This window comes from Penicillium roqueforti, assembly GCF_015533775.1.
Source record: "Penicillium roqueforti strain LCP96 04111 chromosome Unknown scaffold_29, whole genome shotgun sequence".
Lineage (NCBI taxonomy): Eukaryota > Fungi > Ascomycota > Eurotiomycetes > Eurotiales > Aspergillaceae > Penicillium > Penicillium roqueforti.
In genome coordinates this window covers 97,781-121,595 of record NW_024067593.1, presented here as the reverse complement: position 1 = coordinate 121,595, position 23,815 = coordinate 97,781, and the positions used below count along the sequence as shown (strand labels likewise).

Here is a 23,815-nt window from a genome sequence, read left to right as displayed (position 1 = left end):
TCCAAATCTTTCAAGGTTATACGAAGAAGTCGAATGAACTTTAGGGACAATGGGTGAAGTGAGTACTCCATATTTTGAGGCTATGTTCCTAGGTGAAGATATATATCGGATCTGCTGATCGGCCACATACTTGCTAGTATATATTTCATTTACCATTTACATAAGAGCATGCATGTCCTCTCCAGTAAGCAAAGAAGGCAGAAAAGACAGGGATACAGACCGAAGGTGAGAGCAGGACAAGCCCCCGAAATGAAACAATTCAGACAACATAGTAAAAACCCATGAAACAGCAAAGAATCAACCGAGGGCGACCTCAAACAACAGTGTAAAAGTTCATAAACGCCGAGATATATATACCACCCTGCTCGACATGTTCCATGTAGCCAGTATTAGCAATCTCAATACAGGAAAGTCAAGTTATTTCCAGGCGTTGAGACCAGCCCACGGATCGGCGGAGGAGCCGGGCTGCGACTGTGGCTGCGACTGCGAAGGGGTCTTGTGGTGCCCGTACGGTCTGCTCTGCGCATAGCCACCAGGACCAGAGGCGTATGTAGGACCTGCTGTAGGAGGATAGGTTGTCTGCTGGGGACGCGGAGGAGGCGGAGGCGGGATATAGCCCTGGGCAGCCATATAGTGCGAGGGCTGAGGGCCAGCGCCAGGAGCCGGCGTGCCGGAGTTTGAGTAGCTGCCGTACGGGACCGGGGTTTGAGAGAAAAATTGCCGATTCGGGGGTGGGGACACGGGGGTCTGGTAAGGATATGCCATGGGGTTGTAGCCATCGGATAGGGGAGCTGCGGCACCTTGCTGGAAATGCTGGGCCGGGTAAGCTCCTGGACCACCTCCCATGTACTGCCCGTAGGGCGCTGGAGAGTGGGACACGCCTGGCAAGGTCGGAGGGTAGCGAGGTGACGGCTTTGGGGATGGACCGGTGGTTCCATACGCCGGTGTTTGAACCGCCGGGGGTGGTGACTTGACTTTTGAGGGCGGTTTTGTTGATCCCGCGGAGGGAGGTTCCGTTGATAGGCGCTCCATCAGCTGGCGGAGCTTCTCTCGCTCGCGGTCTTCTTGCTCTGAGACACCGCTGGACTGATCGCGGTTGTTGAACGAGTCGGGATTCCTGCGGAGACCGTCTGCACTGTTGCCCACACCCTTTTCGCGCTCAATCTGACTGAGAAGCTGCGCACCTTCTGACCGGCGGTTGTTGATGAAAGTTTCGACATTCTTGCGGAGACTGTCGACATTTTCACACATTTCCTTGTAAAAAGTCCGTGCTTGCTTGATACCCGACGAGAGCCCATGGAAGGCTTCGTAGACCTTCTTGTATCGAGCTAGCACGGAATTGCGCTGTCTTGTTATAGACTCCCACTTCAACTTCTCGGATTGAACTCTTTTATCTCGACGAAGGTCATCGTATAGCTTGTTGAGTTCTTTTATCAAAGATGATTGTTTGTGATTCGCCTGTACAAGTATGTTCTGATATGGCAGGAACTTTGGCAATTGTTTTTTGAAGCATTCGGTTTCTTGGCCGACAATCGACTTCAGGTTTAGAATCAAGAATTCCGTGATGTCATCTGCGTGGATCTAAAGACAGAGTTAGAGATTTTTCGTGAACAGACACGCTAGGATGCTTACCGCCGCTTTGAGATCTGTGAGCAGTTGAGACCTCTCTCGGTCCACGAGATTGAGTTTCTTTAGAATCACCTCCACTTTAGCAATCTGCTCTGCAACAGAGGCACGACCCTCATCATACACATCATCTAGCAGAGTACCTTCCGCCGGACTAGTGGCACCGTCCTTGCCCTTGCTATGCTTCGAACGGACTTTGATCAATGCTCGCTGGAAGAGGACATCGGCCTCATCCGTTTCGCCAGCAGACCGCATCTCATCAAAATCGCTGTCATACTGCCGAAATGTGGAAGACAACTGAGAATCACTTGCGCTGGCCTCGTTGATAGTATCTCGATAAGATCGGACATCCCCTCGAAGCGTGGTATTGAGTCGAGAGCTGGGTTGCTGGCCCCAATCTGCTCCATACTTTGATCGCATCTTCTCACACACGCTCTCTTCTAGATCTAGCTGCTTTGAGCACTCATCTAATTGCGATAGCACTTCTAGCTTGCGCTCCTGCAACTCGTCGAATGCCCTGCGGAAGGGACTGTGACCAGCAAGTTCTGAACACCAGCGACGGAACTCACTGTCCACTGACATGTCCTGGTTCATGCCACCCTTCAAGACATCGAGAGAGCCTGGCAGGTCGAGGGAGAGCAAGCTAGCGGCCAGCTCACTCCTGGCAGTCTCGGCCTTTTCAGTCTCAGCTCGAAGCAACTTGTCCTTTTCTTCGGAGTAAATACTGGCGATCTGAGTTACCTTCTCAGGCACTAGTTTTTTGAAGATGTCTGGCCCAGTGATTTCCGTAATATCTTGTCCTTGGTATAATTCGCTAACCGGTATCGCCTTGGCAGCTGCAACCCTTGCAACTGGTGAAAGACCAGCCTCATTAGGGACCGGTTGGTGATAGATGAAATCATTGTCTTTGACCATAGTGGCAAGTAAAGCTTGCACATTTGTTTGATTATGCTTGACGAGGTCCACGAGGTTCGGACCCGCCTCTGCCGTCAGACTGGAGGTCGCTGGAGGCGACGAGGGGAATGTCTTTGCCCAGCTTAGAGCAGTGGCGGACTGCTTATCGGCCATCTGTAAACGAGCAATAGCAATTCCATAAGATCCGCTCTCACTGTCCGCAACCGCCTGATAATATGATGCTACTGATCCCATATGTGCTGCTTTGGTCTGCACAACAACCGTCCAGACCTTGTCAAACACATTCTTTTCCACGAAATTTTGCATTATCTCCGCAGCCTGCGAGTAGAGGTACGCTGCCTGTCCAGCCAGCTTGGCCAAAAGCCCAGGCTTCCTCTGGTCTGCCACTTGTTTCTCAAAAAACACCTCTTGGGCTTGAGCTAGTGTGACATTTATCAGTGTCTTGATGGTGTCCTCTTTCAGGTCGGTTGATGGCGGATGTAAGAAGTTCTTATTAATATATGTAAACATTCCGGCGGATGCCTGGAAAGAGTGATAGGCGGTCTTGAGACCGGTATCGTCGGCCCGGCTCTGGTTGGCAGCATGGCAACACAGGATGGCGGAGATGTTAAAGATAATGGATGCCTTTTCGAAGGCTAGGGAGAATTGAGAAGTAGACGCATGAGTGAAAGCATCGTACCTATAGAAAAATAGTAAGCAAAAGCGGAATATACACCGGAAAAATACCCCTACCATGTGAAAGAGATCTTGATGTGGTTGTCATCGATGGGGAATCTGAGGTCCAGCAGCTCTAACTGACTGTAGTATCGATACAACAGATCACGACCGATAGCGCTGTCTTTCCCTACGCCCCTCATGTCCTGGCGAAGTCGGTTGAGAGTCGCGCATTCTTGGTTGTATCGCTCGGGATCCTCGCCATTGCTCTGTCGAATGTAATCCTTGAGGGGCTGGATCCAATCAATCTCGTTGGTCTGCTTCAACGGACATGATAGCATCGGCGACTGAGCCATTGTCGGATGGTTGCCAGGAGCGATATGCTCCCATCCAATAATACGAAAACCGGGCGAGAGAAAAAAAACGCGGGGCAGGGATGGTCAGAAGCTCCGTGTCTGAGGGGGTCGGAGTCGAGGCTGTGGGGTAAGGGAGACGGAACGGTCAGCGCCTGATCCCTAGTGCGTCAATGACGTCGGCCAATCAGGTATTCTTCGATGCAAACAATCTAGAAGGTGACACAATAATGGCAGTATTTTGGGAAAGAAAAGAGTCGCCTAGAGTGTTGAAGTGTTGGAATGTCGGAGGAGGGAGATGTGGGATGTGATATCCGTGGCTGTGCCTCGATGGGCGCCAAACCCCAAATTAGCCGCTCAACTACAAATACATAGAACGCCATTGAACAAAACATTTGAATTTTGAGTAATATAAGATAATTAATAGATGGGAATGATCACAGTACAGTCAGAAGTAGAGAGCTTCTAAGGCATCTATCACTCGAGAATAGTAATACAAGTATTCTGCCCCTAAGACCTGGGCAGAACAGGTCCCCAATATCGCCGGCGCTATGACATGGGTGAGGTAAATACAAACGGATATAGAGTACATGATGATTTACATTTTCAGCTCGACTTCTTCGAGCTATCCTTGCTGCTATCGTCAGCATCCTTCTTTTCTGTGTCCTTGTTGGAGTCTTTAGAGTCAGCCTGGGATGGCTTGGAGCCATCATCATGCTTCTCCGTGAGTCGATGCCATACAGACTTCAGGAAACCTTCGTTCTTGGCGGCATCTTCAGCACTACTGGAGGTAGAGAAGGGGCTACAAGTGTAGTCAATTAGTACAAAAGCCAATATCCACGACGAACTGTGCATCTTACCTATCCTTGTTGAAATTCATTGTCCGCTTCGCTGTCTTATCGTTCATCTCGTCTGCAAGGACCTCCAAAATGGTGCGCTGATTGCCCGTCAGGTACTTAGGCATAGCAACCTTGAATTCGACCTTGAGATCGCCATTGGGAGTGAAACCGCGAGCACGGCCATTAAGTTTCTTCATGCCCATTCCTGACAAAGTGATCCGGTCACCGGTACCCGTACCGGTGGCCACCTTGACCTTCACTTGATTGTCGAGAGTTGGGATAGTCACCTCGCCACCAAGGATAGCAGTGGTGAGGGGAATGGAGGCTGTATATAGAATGTCGGACCCGGAGCGGCTGAAGCGATGGTCTGGAGCAACTCGAATGGAGACGTAAAGATCACCGGGCTGGGTGCGAGCACCAGGGGGAACAGCCGTTCCAGTTGGCGGGGAGTCACCTTCACCGGTCACTCGCAGACGCATGCCGTCTTCGACACCGCCGGGGATGTCTATCTTGATGGTCTTGCGCTCTCGGACAACGCCATGTCCGTTGCAGGAGCCGCACTCTGATCCCCGGGGAACAGACATACCCGAACCTCCACAAGCGTCACAGGTGGCGGCGACTTGGAAGCCTCCCTGCATGAGATGAACGCGGGTACCTGTGCCGTTGCACTGACGACATTGGGACCGTTTGGCACCAGACTTCAATCCGTCACCTTTGCAGGTTCCGCACTTGGTTAACGGCGTGATGACAATTTCCTGAGACGTGCCCTTCGCAGCATCCATGAACGAGATGTTTGTTTGCACCTCAATATCTTCGCCAACCAAAATTTGTTCTTGGAATGGGTTACGCCCACCTCGGGGTCCACGCCGCGCTCCTCCGGTAAAGGCTCCGAAAAGATCCTCAAAGTTGATGTCGCCAGAAAATCCGCCGCCAAAGCCACCACTGGCACCACCACCAAAGCCATGGAATCCTCCCGCACCAGAGAATGGGCTGCCGCCAGCGTTTGGATTGAACCCGCCATTCTGATCGAAAGCGGCTGAACCATACCGGTCATAGTTCTCTCGCTTCTGGGCGTCAGATAACAGTTCATATGCTGTCTGGGCTTCGGCAAACTTGTCTTTGGCCTGGGCATCCTTATTGGTATCCGGGTGGTACTTCTTGGCCAAGCCGTAGTAGGCCTTCTTTATGTCGCCGGCGGATGCTTTCTTATCCACACCGAGGACCTTGTAAGGGTCGGGAACAGCCGCAAGAGGAGATGTAGTGTGGAAGGCCTGTCGATAAAAAAAAAATATGTTATTAGCAACCCGAACCCTGACAGTCCGTAGAGACGACATACCCTAGCCGATATCACCAAAGATTCTTTTCTCTTGCAAACGCCCTCCCGGAAACTCCTAGCCGGAGAAGCAGAGACAGTGGCATGGTAATTTCTTGTTTGCGTAGATGAGTGAACGCTATTGCCGGAAGTCTGCTTAGAGCACTGTCGCTGGGTCCGCAGCAGGCGCGCCGGGAAAGCCGCGGCCTTGGGAAATGCCGTGGATGGATTCATGGATAGTAATAGCCGAACAACGGTTGGACGGCAGTGGTGGTTGTAAGAATTAAAGGAGATGGATATTTGAGGGAAAATGATTCAAGAAAAAGAATGACAGTTTGAACTCTAGAGCACCAATAACGTTCAAAACCAATGTAAGCTTCTCTCCGGATCACAGAAGCTTCGAGTCCTTCGGCAGAGAGAAGTTTCTCGGAAAAACGTGTCACCGGATGATGATGAAAGAGTTGCTTACCGAAGCAATGGGGACGGGTGCTCCGACTACGGAATTCCAGCTTCCACTCTCCCCATTTGTATCTAATACTTATTGCTGTCCTCTTGGAGCTGTGTCACGGGCTGCCACGGTTCTTCACTACATCCTTTCTTATTTCCTTCATTCCATTGCCCGGACGTTCACTTCATACTCAAGGAGCATGCTCCGCGGCCAGACCCTCCCCTGGAGAGCTGTACTCCATCAAACGCCACGACCTCTCCTCCGACGGCCGTTTCTTGCATCACCGAGATATAATGCAACATTCCGATCAACACTAATTTCGGCCCGCTTCGGTGCCTCTCTTCCGTCGTCTTCCCGCGCCTTCTCTGCAAGCTCCATTCGGCGTAGAGAGAAACCCCCGCCAGAGGACCCTAAAGAGGAATCGGAAGAAAAGGAAGAGGACGAAACCAGTCACGATGATAAGGGAACGGAACGGGCACCTGAACCGCGGAAGAAGGGAGCCGATTCAGGGAAGCATGTCCCTTCCGCAGATCAGGTAGCTCCCGCGCGGAGAAAAGACCGGTCATCCGATAAAGAGCGCGGAGTGGAAGAGGAAGTCAAGAAAGAAGCCAATGCATCAGATAGCAAGGGGAACTCGAATGACACACCTTCGCCCATCCCACCAAGTGATGGTCCGGCCGACTCCAAGCCTAGCGGCGCAAGCAGCGGCGGTCATGGCGGCAACGATGATAGCGGGAAGAAGGGCAAGAAGGCCTCCGGGGAAAAGGCTTTACAAAAGCCGGCAGTTCCCGACGTTTACCCACAGGTGATGGCAATTCCCATCGCGAAACGCCCGTTGTTCCCCGGTTTTTACAAAGCGATCACTATTCGCGACCCAAATGTCGCCGCTGCGATCCAGGATATGATGAAACGGGGTCAGCCGTATGTCGGAGCGTTCTTGTTCAAGGATGACAACGCGGATGGTGACGTGATTGAGAAATTGGACGACGTTTATGACACCGGAGTTTTCGCTCAAATCACCGCCGCATATCCTCTTCGTGGAGAGTCAAGCGGTGTGACAGCGGTTCTTTATCCCCACCGGCGTATCAAGATCTCGTCGCTACTTCCCCCCGGAGAGCATACCAAGGCCGCTACACCTCCACCCGCACCTACGTCAGAAGACAAGACGACCGAAAAGCGAGGTGATGTCGTGGCCAGCTTCGAAGAAGGCGCACCCGAGCCAACTCCCAAAGACCATTACGAACCTACATCCTTCCTGAAAAAATACCCTGTCAGCCTTGTCAACGTGGAAAACTTGACCGAAGAGCCGTTCGACAAGAAAAATCCAATTATCCGCGCGGTAACCAGTGAAATTGTCAATGTGTGCAAAGAGATCGCCACCTTGAATCCTTTATTCCGCGACCAAATCTCGGCATTCTACACCGATCAATTTCCAGGAAATCTCAGCGACGAACCGGCGAAATTGGCTGATTTCGCTGCCGCTGTATCTGCCGGTGAGCTCCACGAGATGCAAGAAGTTCTTGAGACAATGAATATCGAGGAGCGTCTCCCCAAGGCACTTGTTGTTCTAAAGAAAGAATTGATGAACGCTCAACTGCAATCCAAGATTACCAAAGATGTCGAGGCCAAGATCCAGAAGCGCCAGCGCGAGTACTGGCTGATGGAGCAAATGAAGGGCATCAAGAGAGAACTTGGTATCGAGTCCGACGGGAAAGACAAGCTTGTCGAGAAGTTCAAGGAGAAGGCCGAAAAGCTTGCCATGCCCGAGGTCGTCAAGAAGGTCTTCGACGAGGAGATCAACAAGCTGGCACACCTCGAGCCCGCTGCATCCGAGTTCAACGTCACTCGTAACTACCTAGACTGGCTAACTCAAATCCCCTGGGGCCAGAAGAGCGTGGAAAATTTTGGCGTCAAGAACGCAGTCAGTGTTCTCGATGAGGATCATTACGGGTTGAAGGATGTCAAGGATCGTATTCTTGAGTTCATCGCTGTCGGCAAGCTTCGTGGAACTGTCGAAGGCAAGATTCTGTGCCTTGTTGGCCCACCCGGTGTTGGAAAGACCAGTATCGGCAAGTCCATAGCTCGCGCTCTGAACAGACAATACTACCGATTCTCCGTTGGTGGTTTGACCGACGTGGCAGAGATCAAGGGCCACCGACGGACTTACGTTGGTGCTCTGCCTGGCCGCATTATCCAAGCTCTCAAGAAGTGTCAAACCGAAAACCCTTTAATCTTGATCGACGAGGTTGACAAGATTGGGCGTGGTCACCAGGGCGATCCGTCCTCTGCTTTGCTTGAACTTCTTGACCCCGAACAAAATAACTCGTTCTTAGACCACTACATGGATGTTCCTGTGGATCTTTCCAAGGTCCTCTTCGTCTGTACAGCCAACGTGACTGACACTATCCCTCGGCCATTGTTGGATCGTATGGAACTAATCGAATTGTCCGGCTACGTGGCAGACGAGAAGATGGCAATTGCTGAGAAATACCTCGCCCCCGCCGCTCGGGAGCTGACTGGTCTGAAGGATGTGGATGTGAACCTTGAACGGGATGCCATCGAGGAGCTGATCAAGTCGTATTGCCGTGAGAGCGGTGTCCGTAACCTGAAGAAGCAAATCGAAAAAGTCTATCGGAAGGCAGCTTTCAAGATTGTCCAAGACCTAGGCGAGGATGTGCTGCCCGAAGAGGCGGCACTTACTGAAGCGGGCAAGGCTGCTCAGGAGGAGTCAAAGGAACATGAGCCAGCCGATCCTGCGCAAGTTCCGGTCGAGCCGGAGAAGTCGACCACAGAGATCCCTCGACTGGCTCTCAAGGTTCCCGACACTGTGCATCTCAGCATCGGCAAGGGAACCTTGAAGGATTACGTTGGACCTCCTGTTTTCACATCCGACCGCCTGTACGACCAGTTCCCTCCTGGTGTCACCATGGGTCTTGCATGGACCAGCATGGGTGGAGCGGCTCTGTACGTTGAATGTATCCTGGAGAACGCATTGAATCACAACTCGCGCCCCGGGCTCGAAATCACCGGCAACCTGCAAAACGTGATGAAGGAGTCCACCCACATTGCGTATTCATTCGCTAAGTCTGTAATGGCGCGACAATTCCCCGAGAACCGGTTCTTCGAAAAAGCCAAGGTCCACTTGCACTGCCCCGAAGGCGCTGTCCCAAAGGATGGTATGTGAAACTTATGTTGGTTAATATTGTAATAAGTCGGCGGCTAACCATTCCAATAGGACCCTCTGCCGGTATCACCATGGCTAGCGCCTTGTTGTCTTTGGCTTTGAACCACTCCCTTGAGCCAACCGTTGCCATGACCGGAGAGTTGACTGTAACTGGTAAGGTTCTGCGCATTGGAGGCTTGAGAGAGAAGACTGTGGCTGCCCGTCGGGCTGGTGCCACAAAAGTCCTCTTCCCCGCGGACAACACATCTGACTGGCTTGAGCTACCTGAGGTGAGTCATCAAAATCATTCCATTCTTAGTGGTTACTTTAGCTGACTGTTTACTCTAGAACATCAAGGAGGGCATTGAAGGCCACCCGGTGAACTGGTACTCCGAAGTGTTTGACCTTCTCTTCCCCACTCTCGACCAGGAGGCTGCCCGTACTGTCTGGCAAAAAGCATTGGCCAAGCCTAAGAAGGAGAGCCACGAGGTCGAGGAAGAGTAGCATGCTGATACCTATTTGGGTTTGGGTTTCCTCTTTGGGTAATGTCGTATATACCTGTTGTGTTTTACGTTGTATAGGATTTGTGTGATTTATTGTGTACATGGCGTCTTTGTCTTCCGACACGGAATGCATGGCCGGAGTTGAAGGACTGCTAGTAGACCTTTTCCCATGTGAGAGCTGTATGGATTAGAGCGAGAGCCAAAAAAAGATTACTCCACTCAAAGCAGGAGGTGTCCTAGTAAGGTACATGTATAGTCTATAGTGCTATTGCCAGCGATAATGCAAAGATAATGCAGGCCTCACATGCACTCCGTATTATCGAGTCATATTAATGTATCCCGATTTAGGGCTGCTGTCGTGTCATATAGATTGACGCCAAACAAACAGGGCGTGAACGGAGCCCCCAATCAGGCATAAGGGTCAGGCCGCAACGCATTCTCGAATTTTTGATCTGTGCGCCATTCGATGAATCATATCTTTACTCGATTTTTTACTCCCTCACCCTTGTGTCCCTTAGAAGGGCTTCTGATTGATCTCCTGCAAGGTCCTTTTGCCTCCAAACATTTCGAAGCCTTGCAGCGGAAGCATCTCATCACCGCTATCAAACGGCTGCAGGCGATTCCTTAGGGGAGAAAATTTAGAGGGAAAAAAAAAAGAAAAAGAAAACCACTTATATCTAAAGAAATTTCGTCTTGACCGACATATTCTCTCCTCCTTTTGCACCCGCCCTTTTACCTTATGAGCTTGTACTGGACCGGTCTCCCAGCCTCGCCCATTGCAGCCCGACGTTGTGCGACACTTGGACGTTGGACCTCGAAGTGAACCTTCCAACTCTTCGAACTAAAAGGAGACTATTTGGAACTGGTGGGACGAAAATCGTGTCAGTGCGACACCTAACTTTCCTACCTCCTTGACCCTGTCTCAATTCTTATGGACATCGGAGAATCAGCCAGCGGGGTGTTCGAGTCGTTCCTTGCACGACAGAGCGGCTTGCCGTATGGCCATCTCTGTTCCCAACTCCCGTAGCCCGACGCGGCTGGCTTTGGACGACAAAGGCGGAAATCCGCCAAAGCAGAGCATGTGGCACCGGTTGGGATTGCGAAAATTATGGCAGGGCCGCGACGATCATCGAGACACGTCTGCCGGGGAGAGTCAAGACGAGATTTCCCCCCGCCCTTCTTCTGACAACTCGCGTACCAAACAAGACAATTTAACACGTCGACTCTCGCGAAAAGTTGGCGTCGGTCTACCCCGAGCCACCCCCTTTAAACGACAAAGCTCCGATCTCGAGCGACTGGCTCCTCGAGAACCTGATCATCGCCGTGCCCTCTCCGCCGACCGCCGCCCCTTGACCACCCAGAGAAGTAGGTCTCCACCGCCCACCGTGGGCCCCAGACTGTCCGCGCCCGAAGTTCAGTGGCTCGGCCCGACGCCCACAACCACGGTCGATGACCCTCCCGAACCAGAATCCGAAACGAACGATGCCCACGAGATTGACGATATCCCAGTAAATACGCATCCCTATTCGGGAATGGAGACGGATAATTTCGGGGTGCCAGAGGAGGAAGATGACGGCTCAATCGATCTGGAGATGGAGCTGGAACAACGGTGGATTTTGAACCTGAGCATGCACTTCCGAGATGGGACAGAGCGAGAGAAATTCTTTGTGACGTACGCGGAGACACCGAACCGATGGCGCCGAGTAACGATTTCCTGCGATTACCACGATGCACCACCCTATTCACTGGAGCGGGAATTGAAGGAGCTGCGGTATCAACGCGACAAATGCGCGCGCATCTACGAATCCATTCGCGAGTCCCTTCTTGCGATCCAATTCTATGAAGGTGTCACGAATCTCAGGCTCGAGACGAGCGATGGCCGCTTACATGTTCATGTGACGGAGGACGTAAACGAAACAATCCCATACCCGCCTATCTCCAGTGTGAGGCATTTGGTCAATGCCCCTATGATCCCCGAGGACTTGTTGCATTTCGAATCTCATTTATCCGGCTTTGTTTACAAAATAAACCTGGACGGACGTTTTTTTATCAAGAAGGAAATACCGGGCCCCGACACTGTGGACGAGTTCCTTTACGAGATTAACGCTTTGCATGCGCTAAAAGACCGTCCAAGTGTGATCCAGGTGGAAGGAATCGTTGTCGATGAGTGGCGAGGTGTTGTCAAGGGCTTGCTGATTAGCTATGCAGAAAATGGCGCACTGGTAGACATTCTGTATGAGCAACGCGGAAAAACGAGCTTTGCACGACGCGAACGATGGGCAAAGCAGATTGTCCAGGGTCTTTGTGAGATCCACGAATCGGGCTACGTGCAGGGCGATTTCACCCTCGCGAACATTGTGGTGGATGCAGACGACAACGCCAAAATCATTGATATCAACCGCAGGGGATGTCCAGTGGGATGGGAGCCGCCGGAAATCGCCGCTAAGATCGAGAGCAACCAGCGCATCTCCATGTATATTGGCGTCAAGACAGATCTCTTCCAACTGGGCATGACGCTGTGGGCATTGGCGATGGAGGAGGACGAACCTGAACGACAACCGCGACCTCTTAGAATGGGCGACGACGCGAAGATTCCAGACTATTACCGACGGATAGTGGACATCTGTTTAAGCCCGACTCCGCGACATAGGCTCTCTGCGAAAGAGCTTTTCTCAATGTTCCCCCCACTGCCGGAAGCACGGGTATCAACGCCTGTTCGGTCACTGGAGGACATTGCCAACGAGTCCAGGCACTTACCAATCAGGAACTGGGCTCAGCCTCAGCCGGGAATGATGCAGCAAGATGGCCACTATTACTCCGAAAAGGAATTTTCGGAAGATTCCTACGGTAATCTGCAGCACTCCATATTCTCTGAAAATCACGACCTCCTCCAGCGATCAACAATACCTCTCGCAGAATCGAATGGAGACATGGGGTTCTCATCTAAGCCATCTTCTTCCTCTACCTTGAATCACCACGAACCTCACAGCCATGACGAGTACATGGATTTCTCCCGCCAATTCAATGATGGCTCGTCACTTTACCCACCTTCTTATAGTCAGAATCCAGAAGCTGCTCCAGTTTCTCAGACAAGGTCAATGGACAATGGCTTCCACAACCAGCCAGTGGAACTATCGGCCTTTCCAAATGAGCCTGTCTATCTCGAAAGTGCCCCTATGAATAATCAGCAAGAGACACTCAATGAGCCGACCTATCGTAGGGGCTCTCCAATTACCGCACCTTCACTCCCGCCCCCCGTCAGCACATGTCTTGCTGAATCGCAGAACCAGAACGCTCTCAACCCACCCAGTCCAAAGGCCGCCAATGACGAGGGTAAACTTGAAGCCTCAGCTTTGCCAATTAACCCTACTTTGCGTGACTCCAGTAAATCAAGTGGCACTCAGGACATCCCTTTTTCGACAATTCCGTCTTCAATTAAGCAAGCAAAGCAAGACGGTGTGGATCGGCCATGTGCGAAGTTCGCCAATGACCAGGATGACCTTGAATCCTCATCTTTGCCCCTCAGCCCTAACTTCCGTGACTCTGAGGGTTTTATTAGCCTTCGATTTGGGAAAGCTTCTCCTATCGACTCACCAAAGGAGAAGAATGCAGACTTACCATGCGCAAATGTCGAAACCGAACCTAAATCAACTGAGCCATTGCCCTCATTATCATCTCCATCTCTCTCGGAACTACCTATCAGCCCTACTTTCCATTCTTCTAAAACTTCCCTCGGCGCTTTGGGCACCACTTCATCGCTGAACTCTTTGCCTGTCGAACCGTTAAGGCAGGATAACTTCAATCGACCACGTGCAGAGGCTACCACCTGTACCAAGCCTATACCCACAACACAATCCAACTCAACATCTTCCCAGCTTCGCCCGACATCGTCGGCCAATCCTACTCTAGCTCGCTCTGAGCCTTCACCCGAGCTTCCAAGCGTCCCTCAATCAGTGAAATCTTCTCCTATCGAGCCACCGAAGCAAACTTATACGAATTCACCGTGTGCAAACACCGGTATTAAACCCAAACTTACCGAGCCATCGCCCTCCACATCAAGTCTGGCCCGTTCGGAATTGCCTATCAGCCCAACATTCCGTTCTTCCGTGACTCCCATCAACACTCCAAGTTCCCCTTCATCACAGGGCCCTTCTCCTACTGAGCCACCAAAGCCGGATATGCTCTATGAAAACGATATCACACCCACATTACCGTCAACACCACCTCGACTTCCCTCAATGCACATTTCCCACCTCCGCCACACCGGGGCTTCCATTGGCCCTCTACCATTCGCTACAAGTCCATCTGTCGTTGGAATTGGACTGCTAAGACGGCCATGGGAAAACCCATCTGCAAATAATCCAGATGTCAAGTCCACCTCGACAATGCCATTAGGGTCAGTCTCATCCCTCAACCCTCAGACTTCAAAGAAGCAAGAGAGCGCCAAAAAATACTCCAACCCCATCGAACCGCAGGAGAATGAACATTCACTGAACTCCAACTCAAATCTGCTGGGTTCGAGATTGCCAATCAGTCCCGCCCACCCAAATTCAACGCCTAGTTCGACTTATCTTGGGGTTCATGGCTCACCTTCAAGTCAGGCCAAACCGGGCATTTTGAGCCAGGCACGTTTTTCCTCGAATCGAATATAGTCGCAAATACATCCCCCCGCACAAACAACTTCGCCCTGATAGGCAAGTTCACACCTCGAACCAACGCAAGATCACTAATATTTTTACAAAACAATCTTGCTACATTGGCCGACGACGCCACGACCCATTTCTCCGAACGAGCCCCATATTCGGGGCCGAGCACTCGATACCCTTTTGATTTGCTCTGCTTGTACAGTTTATGCCTCGTCGTTTGCCTCGTGTTATTCAGCTTTTGGAAGCATTATACCGATGGCGGGCGAACCTGGAGTCCTAAAAAGTCCTTTGTTTTTTTCTTCTTTGCATTTTGGCGGATTTTAATTGGTTTTTGCTAGGGTAACAGCTTTTCTTTTGTTTTCCCCTGTCTCTTTTGTGCTCTCTTTAATTTCCTTGTTGTCTATTCTATGGTTTGTCGGAGGCCCTCGTTCTGCGTTCTGGTGTTCTCACCCGGGAAGTCGATGTATATTGATGGGATTTTTTTATACCTCTTCTTGTCTGACAGGGCTGTATTATTTCTTTTTTTCGTTATTTGGCAATGCAATTGTTGGCTAGGACTGACTTTCGCATTCTAACCGTAAATAGGCCCTGCTATCTCCTTCCATGGAGCAATGATTTCTTTATGCTTGATCATAGACAATGCACTCTCCTCATTTGGCAACCAAACAAGATTCAAAACTCTCCCGCCAAGGCTCTGCACTTGGCCCTAGTCCTCGTCCAATCAGCACAATTTTGCACTGAAGTGGTTTAGACTTATCCTCGGTATCTATAGGCTCCGCATCTCGAATCTCGAATACATCCCGCACGGCTTGGATGATTCTGCTTTTCCCATTATCCAGGATCAGTATACCTTTTAACCGATGAACCTCAAAGTCTACGGGGTGTGGTTCGGATGAGACTGATTTCGCAGGCGCAGGGAACGTTGTATCCCACAAGACAGAGCGCAGCCAGGCATCCACACAGTTCACCTTATCTGCCGGGATCGGAGGAGTAACGATCGCAATAGTAGAAATTGCCTGGTTATAGTTAGAATCATGATTGCATTCCCTGTTTGCAACAAGCAGGAAACAGAAGAGGATATAAACATACCGGGTCCATATGGCTATGTCCCTTCTTACTGAAGTCCAAATCCGCCAGGTGATCATAAGCATGCAAATCCAACACAACGCCCTCAATCTGCGGCGTCCGACTATGATCTGTCACATGAATCTTAGCCACGCTGTTAATAGAGGCAACACGATCTCGCACAGCCTCCAGCTCCTCGTCTGTGACGAGATCCGTTTTGTTGAGGATCACCACATCCGCATGTGAGATCTGCATATGCGCCATTGACAGAACAGGGCCAGAACCGTGGTCGTGGTGCACGTCATGCGACTCGGCCTTCTCTTCAGGCGCCGGCTCATCCAGCAAGCGCATGATGTTCTTTGCGTCGACAAGAGTGACAATTCCATCGAGGTAGATAGAGCTGCCTAGTCCTTCGTCCATCCAGAAGATTGGGGCGATGTTGCCCGGGTCGGCAAGACCAGTGGTCTCTAGAAGGATGTAATCGAAGGTACCGCGGCGTTCCATCAATGACTCGATAGCCATTACGCCTGAGTCTTTCACGGAGCAGCAGATGCAGCCATTTCCAACTTCCATCCACTCGGTCACTTCTTGGCCGCCCTGGTTTACTGTCATTGGTTTTTCAATATCCATTGCTTTGTGATAATGTTAGAATGTAAGTTTTTAGTCCTTTGATTGGACACCTTACAGTCACCAAATTCTGGAAATTCATTAGCGACGTGTATCATATCTCACAGCCCGGTGTAATAGACGAACCGTTCATGATCACCGCAATTTTCTTGCCGTGTTTCTCTGTCAGGATATAATTCAAGAGAGTCGTTTTCCCCGCCCCCAGGTAGCCTAATCGGCGTATTAGTCTCATTTTATTACTTAAATCAATATGCACTCTATTCAATCATACCAGTAATCAGGGTGATGGGCACGCGAGCTGTTGGTTCTTCATCTACCGATGTTTGGTCTGCTGGCGTTGCAGACACATCGATAAGCTCCGGAGGAGCATCCTCATCTTCAAAATTGGCAGACATAATGTGCTAGTCTTTGAATGTTGCGTAAATACGTAGAAGAACAGAGTCTGAAGAAACCTCGTAGATGCGGCGGATGACGTTGTTTCCCAAAGTAGACGTTAGGGTACAGGGCTCGGGCGGTCAGCGGTTGTTATGTTGATGGTCATCTTTAGCGTCTATGCTTGCTCTCCATACTCGACCTTTGCTCTCATTAACACAGTTTGACAGGGCCTCTAGAGACCATTCACTCTTTTTCTGTTTCTCGGTTTCTCTCATTTCATCTAGCGCCCTCGTTTTACTGTCGTCATGACTGCTGCGGGAGTCTCCCCGTCAAGCTCCCCGCGGCTTCCCAGTCCTCCTCCATTTACTGAGGTTCAGTTTGGGCCTCAGTCGCCATCGGTTGGCGACTCCTTTGCCAAAGATACAGACCTGCTTGGCGTCGCGATGGGACAAAATGATGGCTCGACGCGCAGAATCCGGCCAGGGACCAAATCCGCCAACATGGCATCTGGTCCACCAGTGGTTCCCCTTTCACAGGTTAGTTGCTCTCCACTGGATATTTTGGACATTACTGATAAATACAGCTTGATTCTCCATTCCAGCTCCAGGAACACCTCAAAGCCCAGTTCAATAAGCTTGCGCCCCAGTACACTAAACTCAAGGAGAAGTACGATGTGCTTATGGAGAAGCACGAGGTGCTTATGAAGGAGTACACTGAGCAGAAGCTTAAAGCATCTGACAAGGCGGACCCGAACTACGATGTGCTTATGAAGGAATACAATGTGCTTCTGGGGGAATACAATAAGCAGAACCCCAAAGGATTTGACAAGATGGACCTGACGAGCGAGGTTGCGGAAGAGCCGACAGAACCCTCAGGGATCGAGATGGCGAAAGAGCCGTCAAGACCGGGGAGCGAGGTTGCGAATGAGCTGACAAAACCCCCGAAGGGATTCGAGGAGACGGTCTGGAAATACGAACTGTGCCGCTTCTTCACTATAGAAGCCAACCGCCTGATCGAGGGCTTTTTCTCTGAAAGCCCGCCCTGCTCGTCGCAAACTTGTCCCGAGATGCGAGTCAACGATTGGCAGTACATTTGCGCGGGCGCAGGACACCCGGAAGCCAAATACTGCTGCGCGATTGACTATTGCTGCCATACTCTGGACTGGGCCATGAATATTCTCACCTCGGAGAAGATTTTCCCTAGCCGACTTAGATTGTCAGGCGATCAGAACACCAGAAACCGCTTGCATGATATCTTCCGCCGCCTTTACCGTTTCTTTGCGCACGCATGGTACCGGCATCCTGCTGTGTTTTCGAAAGTAGATAATCATGGTGGTTTGTACGTCTTTTTCAAGACCGTTTGTGTTTACTACAACCTTGTCTCGGATTACACAATCCCCCTTAAGGCCGGAGGACCTGATGAAGCCGCCGCAGCCCAGAAAAGGGAAGCGGCCAAGAAAAGGAGGGAGGAGGTCGAGGGAAAAGAAACCAAGGAAAAACCTGCCAACAGCAACAACCGTTTCACCATTCTACGCAAGGAAAGTGATAACACATTCGGTACTGCTGTGGAGAGTCAAGACCCGGCGCTCCTCACTGGCGCGACCACCCGTCGCCATAAGCACAGTCCCTCCACAGGATCGCGTGTTACAACTATCGCGGAGGATGCGGAGGATCTGGAAGAGATTACGTCATCGTCATTGCATGAGCCCCTGAAGCAATCGCTTGAACCGCGGCCTGTTTCTGTTTTGGAAATACGGACTCCAGGGGAACGTACCGTCGCGGATGAGCCAATTGTCGATGTGGAAGAATCCTCTGAAGGGCTAGTTGAGGAACCTCAGGAACAGCCACCGCAAGAAATCCATGAGCAGCCATCTGAAACTGCCGAAGAACAGGAGAATAGTGAGCAGGTTGAGCAGACCGAGCAGACCGAGCAGACTGAGGAGTCTTCCTCCGAAGAGCCGGCCACAAACACAGAATCGGCCATCAACAAGCATGCTACGGAAGGCGATGAAAATACAACTTCCCACGAAGAGGAGACTCCAGCTGAAGAGCTCAAAGAGGCGGTCGAGGCGGTAGAAGAGCCTTATGTTGCCCCCGAAACCAAACACGAGCCAGAGAAGGAGGAGGAGTCGTGATATCAAAACTCTCTCGAACCTTTCATGCCAATGTTACACGACTGTTTGTATGTATTCTTACCCTTGATCAGCGATGAGTCGCAATTCTTTACCTACCAGATACTTTTTTGTAATATAGTTCAGGATATTGTTTATGACCAATGTCAATGATACCCATTTTCCTGTGCTTTCTATATATTCATGGATAAAACAAGGAATGTAGTCCGCGGGTGAAGGGGACCTCGGAGTCCCGAGGTGTGGTTTCGAGATTGATCTGATAAGCGCTTATCAACACATCGTCCGACATCACCGAAAAGCTACCGGGGATAAGTTGACAACCTTCTTATTCACCTCAATATCCCATATCCAACTCCAAAATGCCAGCTCTCAAAGCTACCACAGCGCCAATCTACTTTGGCTCCTTCATTGTCACACCACAGGTAAATTGCTCATGATCCACTCAACCCCCAGTCTTCTCAACCAACACCAACCACGTTATATCACAGAACTAGCCATAGACACAAGTACAACCATAACCATGAACACAACTAACGCCAACACACCAACAGGTCTTCTACACAACGTCCCTAACCTTCGCCCTGGTAAACCTGAAACCAATCCTCCCAGGCCACGTCCTAGTCTCACCACGCCGCGTCGTCCCCCGCGTCACAGATCTCACCCCAGACGAAACAAGCGACCTCTTCCTAACAGTCCGACGCGTGGGTCGGATGGTCGAGCGCGTATACGGTGCCACAAGCTTGAACATCGCCATTCAGGACGGCGCAGACGCCGGCCAGAGCGTGCCGCATGTCCATGCGCATATAATCCCGCGCAAGTCGGCGGATTTAGATCATGCCGGTGGCATGGATGCGATTTATGACTTGCTAGATGGGCAGGAGGGGGATTTGGGGAACGCGTTTAAGAATGCTGCTCCTACGGAAGAGGGTGACCAGTCTGCGAATTCGGGGAGGAGATCTAGGCTCCCGGTTGTGGATAATGAGTCGCGCAAGCCTCGCAGTGAAGATGAAATGAAGGCTGAGGCTGATATTTTGGCGAGGGAAATGGAGAATGAGCCTCTTGATTAATTGGGTCTATGTCTTGGATATGAAGGTCCGAGGCAATTGTGTATATTTGAGGTTATTCCCTCTACCGAAGCTTCAATTGCTCGCGGACATAGAAGTTCCAGGTAGAAGCTGCGGTCTTGTGGCACGGTTGAACTTTGGTTGGATCGACTGTATTATAAGGTTAAATAATCAATCGTGTTCCTCCCTCATTCGTATTGAATTGAAGACTGGAAAAGCTGCATAGAAGTTGCCGAGGCAGAGCTACACGTACTTACCAGATAACCAAGTTTAGTGAAATAGCCCTGTAGTAACCATGTGCTCTCGTGATTCGTCCTCTATGGTATCTAAAGTACCCGGAAAAATGAAATGCAAATGTAAAAATGAAGAAACAAACGCCAAAAATGCAATGGGTCTTTCAAACAAGCCCAGTGCATGCCAACTCCCCCGTCACCCATTCCCTGCAATAATGCGCAAGCTGCATGCATATTTATGCCTTCTTCGGCCTTTCCTGAATGACCTCCGCAGCCCAGGCCTGAATCTCGGGCAACCGAATGCGCGAGGCGACGTGGGTGAATTCGGTGAGATCAACCTTGTCCGAACGCTCATACTCAACCATTTGCAACAGGAGCTCCATCTTGTCGATGTCATGCACGAAGTGGGCCTCAAGAGTCTCATCCTTCTCGTATTCCTCAAAGATTTCCTTGATTTTCCCGCCCGAGAAGGCGCCTCCGGGGACCTTGTCGAGGAGGGTAGTAGCGATGTATTCCATAACGGAGGCCTCGCGGCGAGCCTTCTCGGCCTTGGGGATGTGGTAGTCGACTGGAGTGATATCGCCGACAAGCGCCTCGGCCATGTCGTGGATCAAGGCCATCTTTGTGCAGTGCGGGATGTTTATCTTGGTTGCCAGGGACGGCGGGGCCATCATGGTCATGATCGACATGCGATACATATGGTCGGAGATGGACTCTCCATTGATACCGAAGCGGCGCCAGCCCTCGCGCTTGGTGGTCTTGAGGCGCTCAATCAAGTGGAAGAAGGGGACGGGTGAGGTAGAGTTCTCTTCTGGACGGTAGGGGAGGGTAGAGAGCACTACGGATATTAGCTTTGCATAGTCTGAAAAGAGGAGTTAGAGGCTTACCGGTCTCGGGGCTCCATTCAGGAGCGTCGGACGCCATGGCTGATGTTATTGAAGAGAGAGAATGACCGAGAGGAAGAACGCAGCACAAGTAAAGAGGACAATTGAGGAGGGGAAAAACAATCTACAATAAAGGCGGGTCTGATAGGCGCTGCAAACAGTGCAAACCTTCCTTATCTATGTTTACTCTCCGCCGCCTGTTTACTAAAGTCCCCTTCCACACAGGATGGCTGCAACAAGGCCTGTTCGGCCGAAACCCCTAGACTGGCCGGGTCCCTCACATTTGGATGTGTTTATTCGCAGTCTAAAGCTATTGCATCTGGACCAACGCGAGGATTGGCCGGGTATATCTCTCCCCACCTTGAGCCCGACACCACAGAACCAACGAAACCGAATCCGACTGATAGAATGGGCCTTGTATCACCTCTACGCAATTTGGGATCCAGAGAGCGCTCACAATGTACAGTTACTCAATCACAAGCCTCCAATTCGTGAACTTGGCTGACATCCCCTACAGAAACTCCGACCCTTCTTCCCCCCGTTAGAGCCTCTACAGTCCGTCAACCTCCGCGCGGCTTTATTTCGATGCCTAGGCGAATTGAAAAAGAATGGCGATCTGGGAAGGGAGATTGTCCTTCGCAAAACCATGCTGGATGATTGCAAGGGCGATAAATTCGAGGAGCTCCTTGCTAGCTTCTCCGCGGCCGTTCTCCGTAAAGTTGTGGCGGTGTCCGCAAACGAGATGGTTTGGAATCCTGCGATGAGACTTTCGACCACGTCAGCCATGACCCCGACCGACTACCGGACTCTCCTGCCGCTCATTCTTGCCCACCAAGCATCTCTCGGTTCTGTGGGAGAACGCCATGCCCGAGTTCAAGAGGCGTATGACCGGTTCTCGAAGCTGCTGGATGATAAAGGGGTGGAGCTGACCGAACGTGCGGATCAAGGCTCAGGAGGTCGTATGAATGATATGCAGAGTGATCCCGAGATGGTGCGTGAGTTACAAACAAATTGGCTAGGCAGCGAGGAATGGGCCGCTGCACTGCTCCAAGGCGGATCACAAAGCACCGCCGACGCTTTTCTGGAACTCCCTTTCTCGGCGGCATGGATGCAGGCAAAGAACTCGAATGTGGACAGTTACAGCAGTGGCTTGAAGCAGGATCTAGTCCTTGATTTGGAGGCTCGCGTTCTGGCCCAACGAAGTCGACTGCACAAGTGGCACGAATATAACAAGTCCCTCTCAAAGGAAAGAGGTACCGACGAAACGAGCACAGCCTCTGCTAAAGAACCACGTGTGTTATTCCGGGATCACCAGTCTCTCACAATTGCTAGTATATCCAAAGCTGTTCGTCAGCCTGGGGATCGCGGGCGGACGTTGAAAGGGCCGGATAAATATCTCCTTTCCTCTGTAAATGAGGCGCTCTCCCGCATCAATGGAAAATCCCGCGTCAAGCCTGCAGGTTTTACACCAGAGGTTAGAAAGAGCAGCAAACTACAATTCAGAAGCTTGTCGGAGATTGTCAGCTCGCCATCAACAGTAGCAGAAGACTACCACACCCCAGGTCATTCACCAGACTTGGAAACCACAGGGCTCCGTTCAGAGCCTGAGACCGAGCCCGAGCCCAAGCCACATCCAGAATCAGAATCAGAACATATTCAACGCTCGCCCCCAACCGTCCGGCTCTCCCCAGACCTCGCCTCGTCTGACGAGGAACCAGCTCCAGAACCCATCAAGCGCTCCGATACCTTGGCCGAGCGCACGCGCAGATCAATGTCTCTCCTCCCACCCGTGGCCCACGAAGCGCCACGACGACGACGCAGACCCCGCCCTTCCTTCCCAGTCAACCAGTTCATCACTCCGCGAAAGGCTTCCACGCACTCAGCTCATTCAAGGGATGATATCTCGCGTGCTTCGACGCCGCAGGATCGGCTCTTTGAGGAAGATGCTGAGTACGCAAGTGTCTTCAAGTCCCGGCCGCGTGTGGCACTTAGTCCTATCTCGTCACCGGCTGTGCATGTCGGCCCCTCTTCTGAGGAGGATAGTTTTGATTTGGATTATTATGATGATGGGGATGAGAGTGAAGATTTTGAGTGGGGGCATATTGATTCGCCTCTAGCTGCTCCTCGATTGAGGCGGTAGGTTGTGAAATTAGTCAAATTATACATATGTACCTATACATACCTGGATCTTCTCTGTGGGGAGGGTCATTTCTATTGCGTTGGACAGACAATATACTACACACGGATCATAAGGATGTCTTGAATAATGGACGGTTCATACGTGAAATGACATGGCGATGTTGTTGACAGTGAGTTGATTAATAGTAGCAAGTGACTAGGTAAGGTTGCACATCACTTGGTAATAGACAGTTTCAATTAGTTCAAGCCCAGCGTTAGAGTGCTATTGGCTTGACTCCTTAGATCATGCCTCCGTATATTCACGGGTATAAGATTACGTTTATAAGGTTTAACATGAAGCTTATCTCGAATCTTAATATACTACTCCGTACCTAAGCTATGGACATATAGATACTCCGTACATCAATTCTAATCATATTTTTGAGCAAGGTAGAAGATAATAAAGAAAGAATGTATAACTGAAAAGTACATTTCGAGAGAGTAAACTATGTGAAGTACCTCAAATAGCGGTAGAGCAGTCTAGAAGCCCAAAATACTTCTCAAATATCATTGGATTATAATTTCTACAGGCTTTGTAAAAACAATATCCCAACAACAAAAAAAGCCAAGGATTTTAGTATGCAAATGGGAAAGTGGATCTGCGACGAGGAATCCCATAGGACAAGATGTGAGACGTAGGTAACTCGTGGCAGTCACTACGTGTTTGGCCGGCATAGCCCTAATTGGTATAGCCTGCCTAGGACCCGGTTATACATGTATATTGTCCAACTAGATATGAAAACAGTAGACGGTGAATACAGAATGACCCGCACGGGAAGGGAAGGTCGAGTGGGGAGTG

At 50.8% G+C, this 23,815-nt stretch overlaps 9 protein-coding genes across 9 annotated transcripts; 5 read left to right on the top strand and 4 right to left on the bottom strand.

Annotated features, from left to right (window-relative positions):
* Positions 1-417: 417 nt before the first annotated feature.
* On the bottom strand, positions 418-3,551 carry bro1 (putative signal transduction protein BroA; the record flags this gene model as incomplete). The annotated part of the gene is made up of 3 exons (XM_039076218.1): positions 418-1,581; positions 1,633-3,220; positions 3,274-3,551. The coding sequence occupies 3 exons, from the start codon at positions 3,549-3,551 to the stop codon at positions 418-420; spliced, it is 3,030 nt and encodes a 1,009-aa protein (XP_038925889.1).
* Positions 3,552-4,154: 603 nt separating this feature from the next.
* On the bottom strand, positions 4,155-5,933 carry LCP9604111_8109 (putative mitochondrial DnaJ chaperone (Mdj1); the record flags this gene model as incomplete). The annotated part of the gene is made up of 3 exons (XM_039076216.1): positions 4,155-4,350; positions 4,409-5,658; positions 5,724-5,933. The coding sequence occupies 3 exons, from the start codon at positions 5,931-5,933 to the stop codon at positions 4,155-4,157; spliced, it is 1,656 nt and encodes a 551-aa protein (XP_038925888.1).
* A 413-nt stretch (positions 5,934-6,346) lies between these two features.
* Positions 6,347-9,814, top strand: LCP9604111_8108 (endopeptidase La; the record flags this gene model as incomplete). The annotated part of the gene is made up of 3 exons (XM_039076215.1): positions 6,347-9,323; positions 9,383-9,600; positions 9,659-9,814. The coding sequence occupies 3 exons, from the start codon at positions 6,347-6,349 to the stop codon at positions 9,812-9,814; spliced, it is 3,351 nt and encodes a 1,116-aa protein (XP_038925887.1).
* Positions 9,815-10,811: 997 nt separating this feature from the next.
* On the top strand, positions 10,812-14,465 carry LCP9604111_8107 (uncharacterized protein; the record flags this gene model as incomplete). Its single annotated transcript, XM_039076214.1, has 1 exon — positions 10,812-14,465. The coding sequence occupies one exon, from the start codon at positions 10,812-10,814 to the stop codon at positions 14,463-14,465; it is 3,654 nt and encodes a 1,217-aa protein (XP_038925886.1).
* Positions 14,466-15,109: 644 nt separating this feature from the next.
* Positions 15,110-16,546, bottom strand: LCP9604111_8106 (CobW family GTP-binding protein; the record flags this gene model as incomplete). Its single annotated transcript, XM_039076213.1, has 5 exons — positions 15,110-15,475; positions 15,549-16,156; positions 16,210-16,221; positions 16,278-16,361; positions 16,423-16,546. The coding sequence occupies 5 exons, from the start codon at positions 16,544-16,546 to the stop codon at positions 15,110-15,112; spliced, it is 1,194 nt and encodes a 397-aa protein (XP_038925885.1).
* Positions 16,547-16,831: 285 nt separating this feature from the next.
* LCP9604111_8105 (Mob1 family protein) lies at positions 16,832-18,660 on the top strand (the record flags this gene model as incomplete). The annotated part of the gene is made up of 2 exons (XM_039076212.1): positions 16,832-17,062; positions 17,110-18,660. 2 exons carry the CDS (start codon positions 16,832-16,834, stop codon positions 18,658-18,660), a joined length of 1,782 nt encoding a protein of 593 aa, XP_038925884.1.
* Positions 18,661-19,016: 356 nt separating this feature from the next.
* Positions 19,017-19,724, top strand: LCP9604111_8104 (HIT family protein; the record flags this gene model as incomplete). The annotated part of the gene is made up of 2 exons (XM_039076211.1): positions 19,017-19,079; positions 19,209-19,724. 2 exons carry the CDS (start codon positions 19,017-19,019, stop codon positions 19,722-19,724), a joined length of 579 nt encoding a protein of 192 aa, XP_038925883.1.
* A 466-nt stretch (positions 19,725-20,190) lies between these two features.
* Positions 20,191-20,878, bottom strand: LCP9604111_8103 (HD domain-containing protein; the record flags this gene model as incomplete). The annotated part of the gene is made up of 2 exons (XM_039076210.1): positions 20,191-20,792; positions 20,842-20,878. The coding sequence occupies 2 exons, from the start codon at positions 20,876-20,878 to the stop codon at positions 20,191-20,193; spliced, it is 639 nt and encodes a 212-aa protein (XP_038925882.1).
* A 186-nt stretch (positions 20,879-21,064) lies between these two features.
* Positions 21,065-22,978, top strand: LCP9604111_8102 (uncharacterized protein; the record flags this gene model as incomplete). The annotated part of the gene is made up of 2 exons (XM_039076209.1): positions 21,065-21,298; positions 21,356-22,978. 2 exons carry the CDS (start codon positions 21,065-21,067, stop codon positions 22,976-22,978), a joined length of 1,857 nt encoding a protein of 618 aa, XP_038925881.1.
* Between the last annotated feature and the right edge of the window lie 837 nt (positions 22,979-23,815).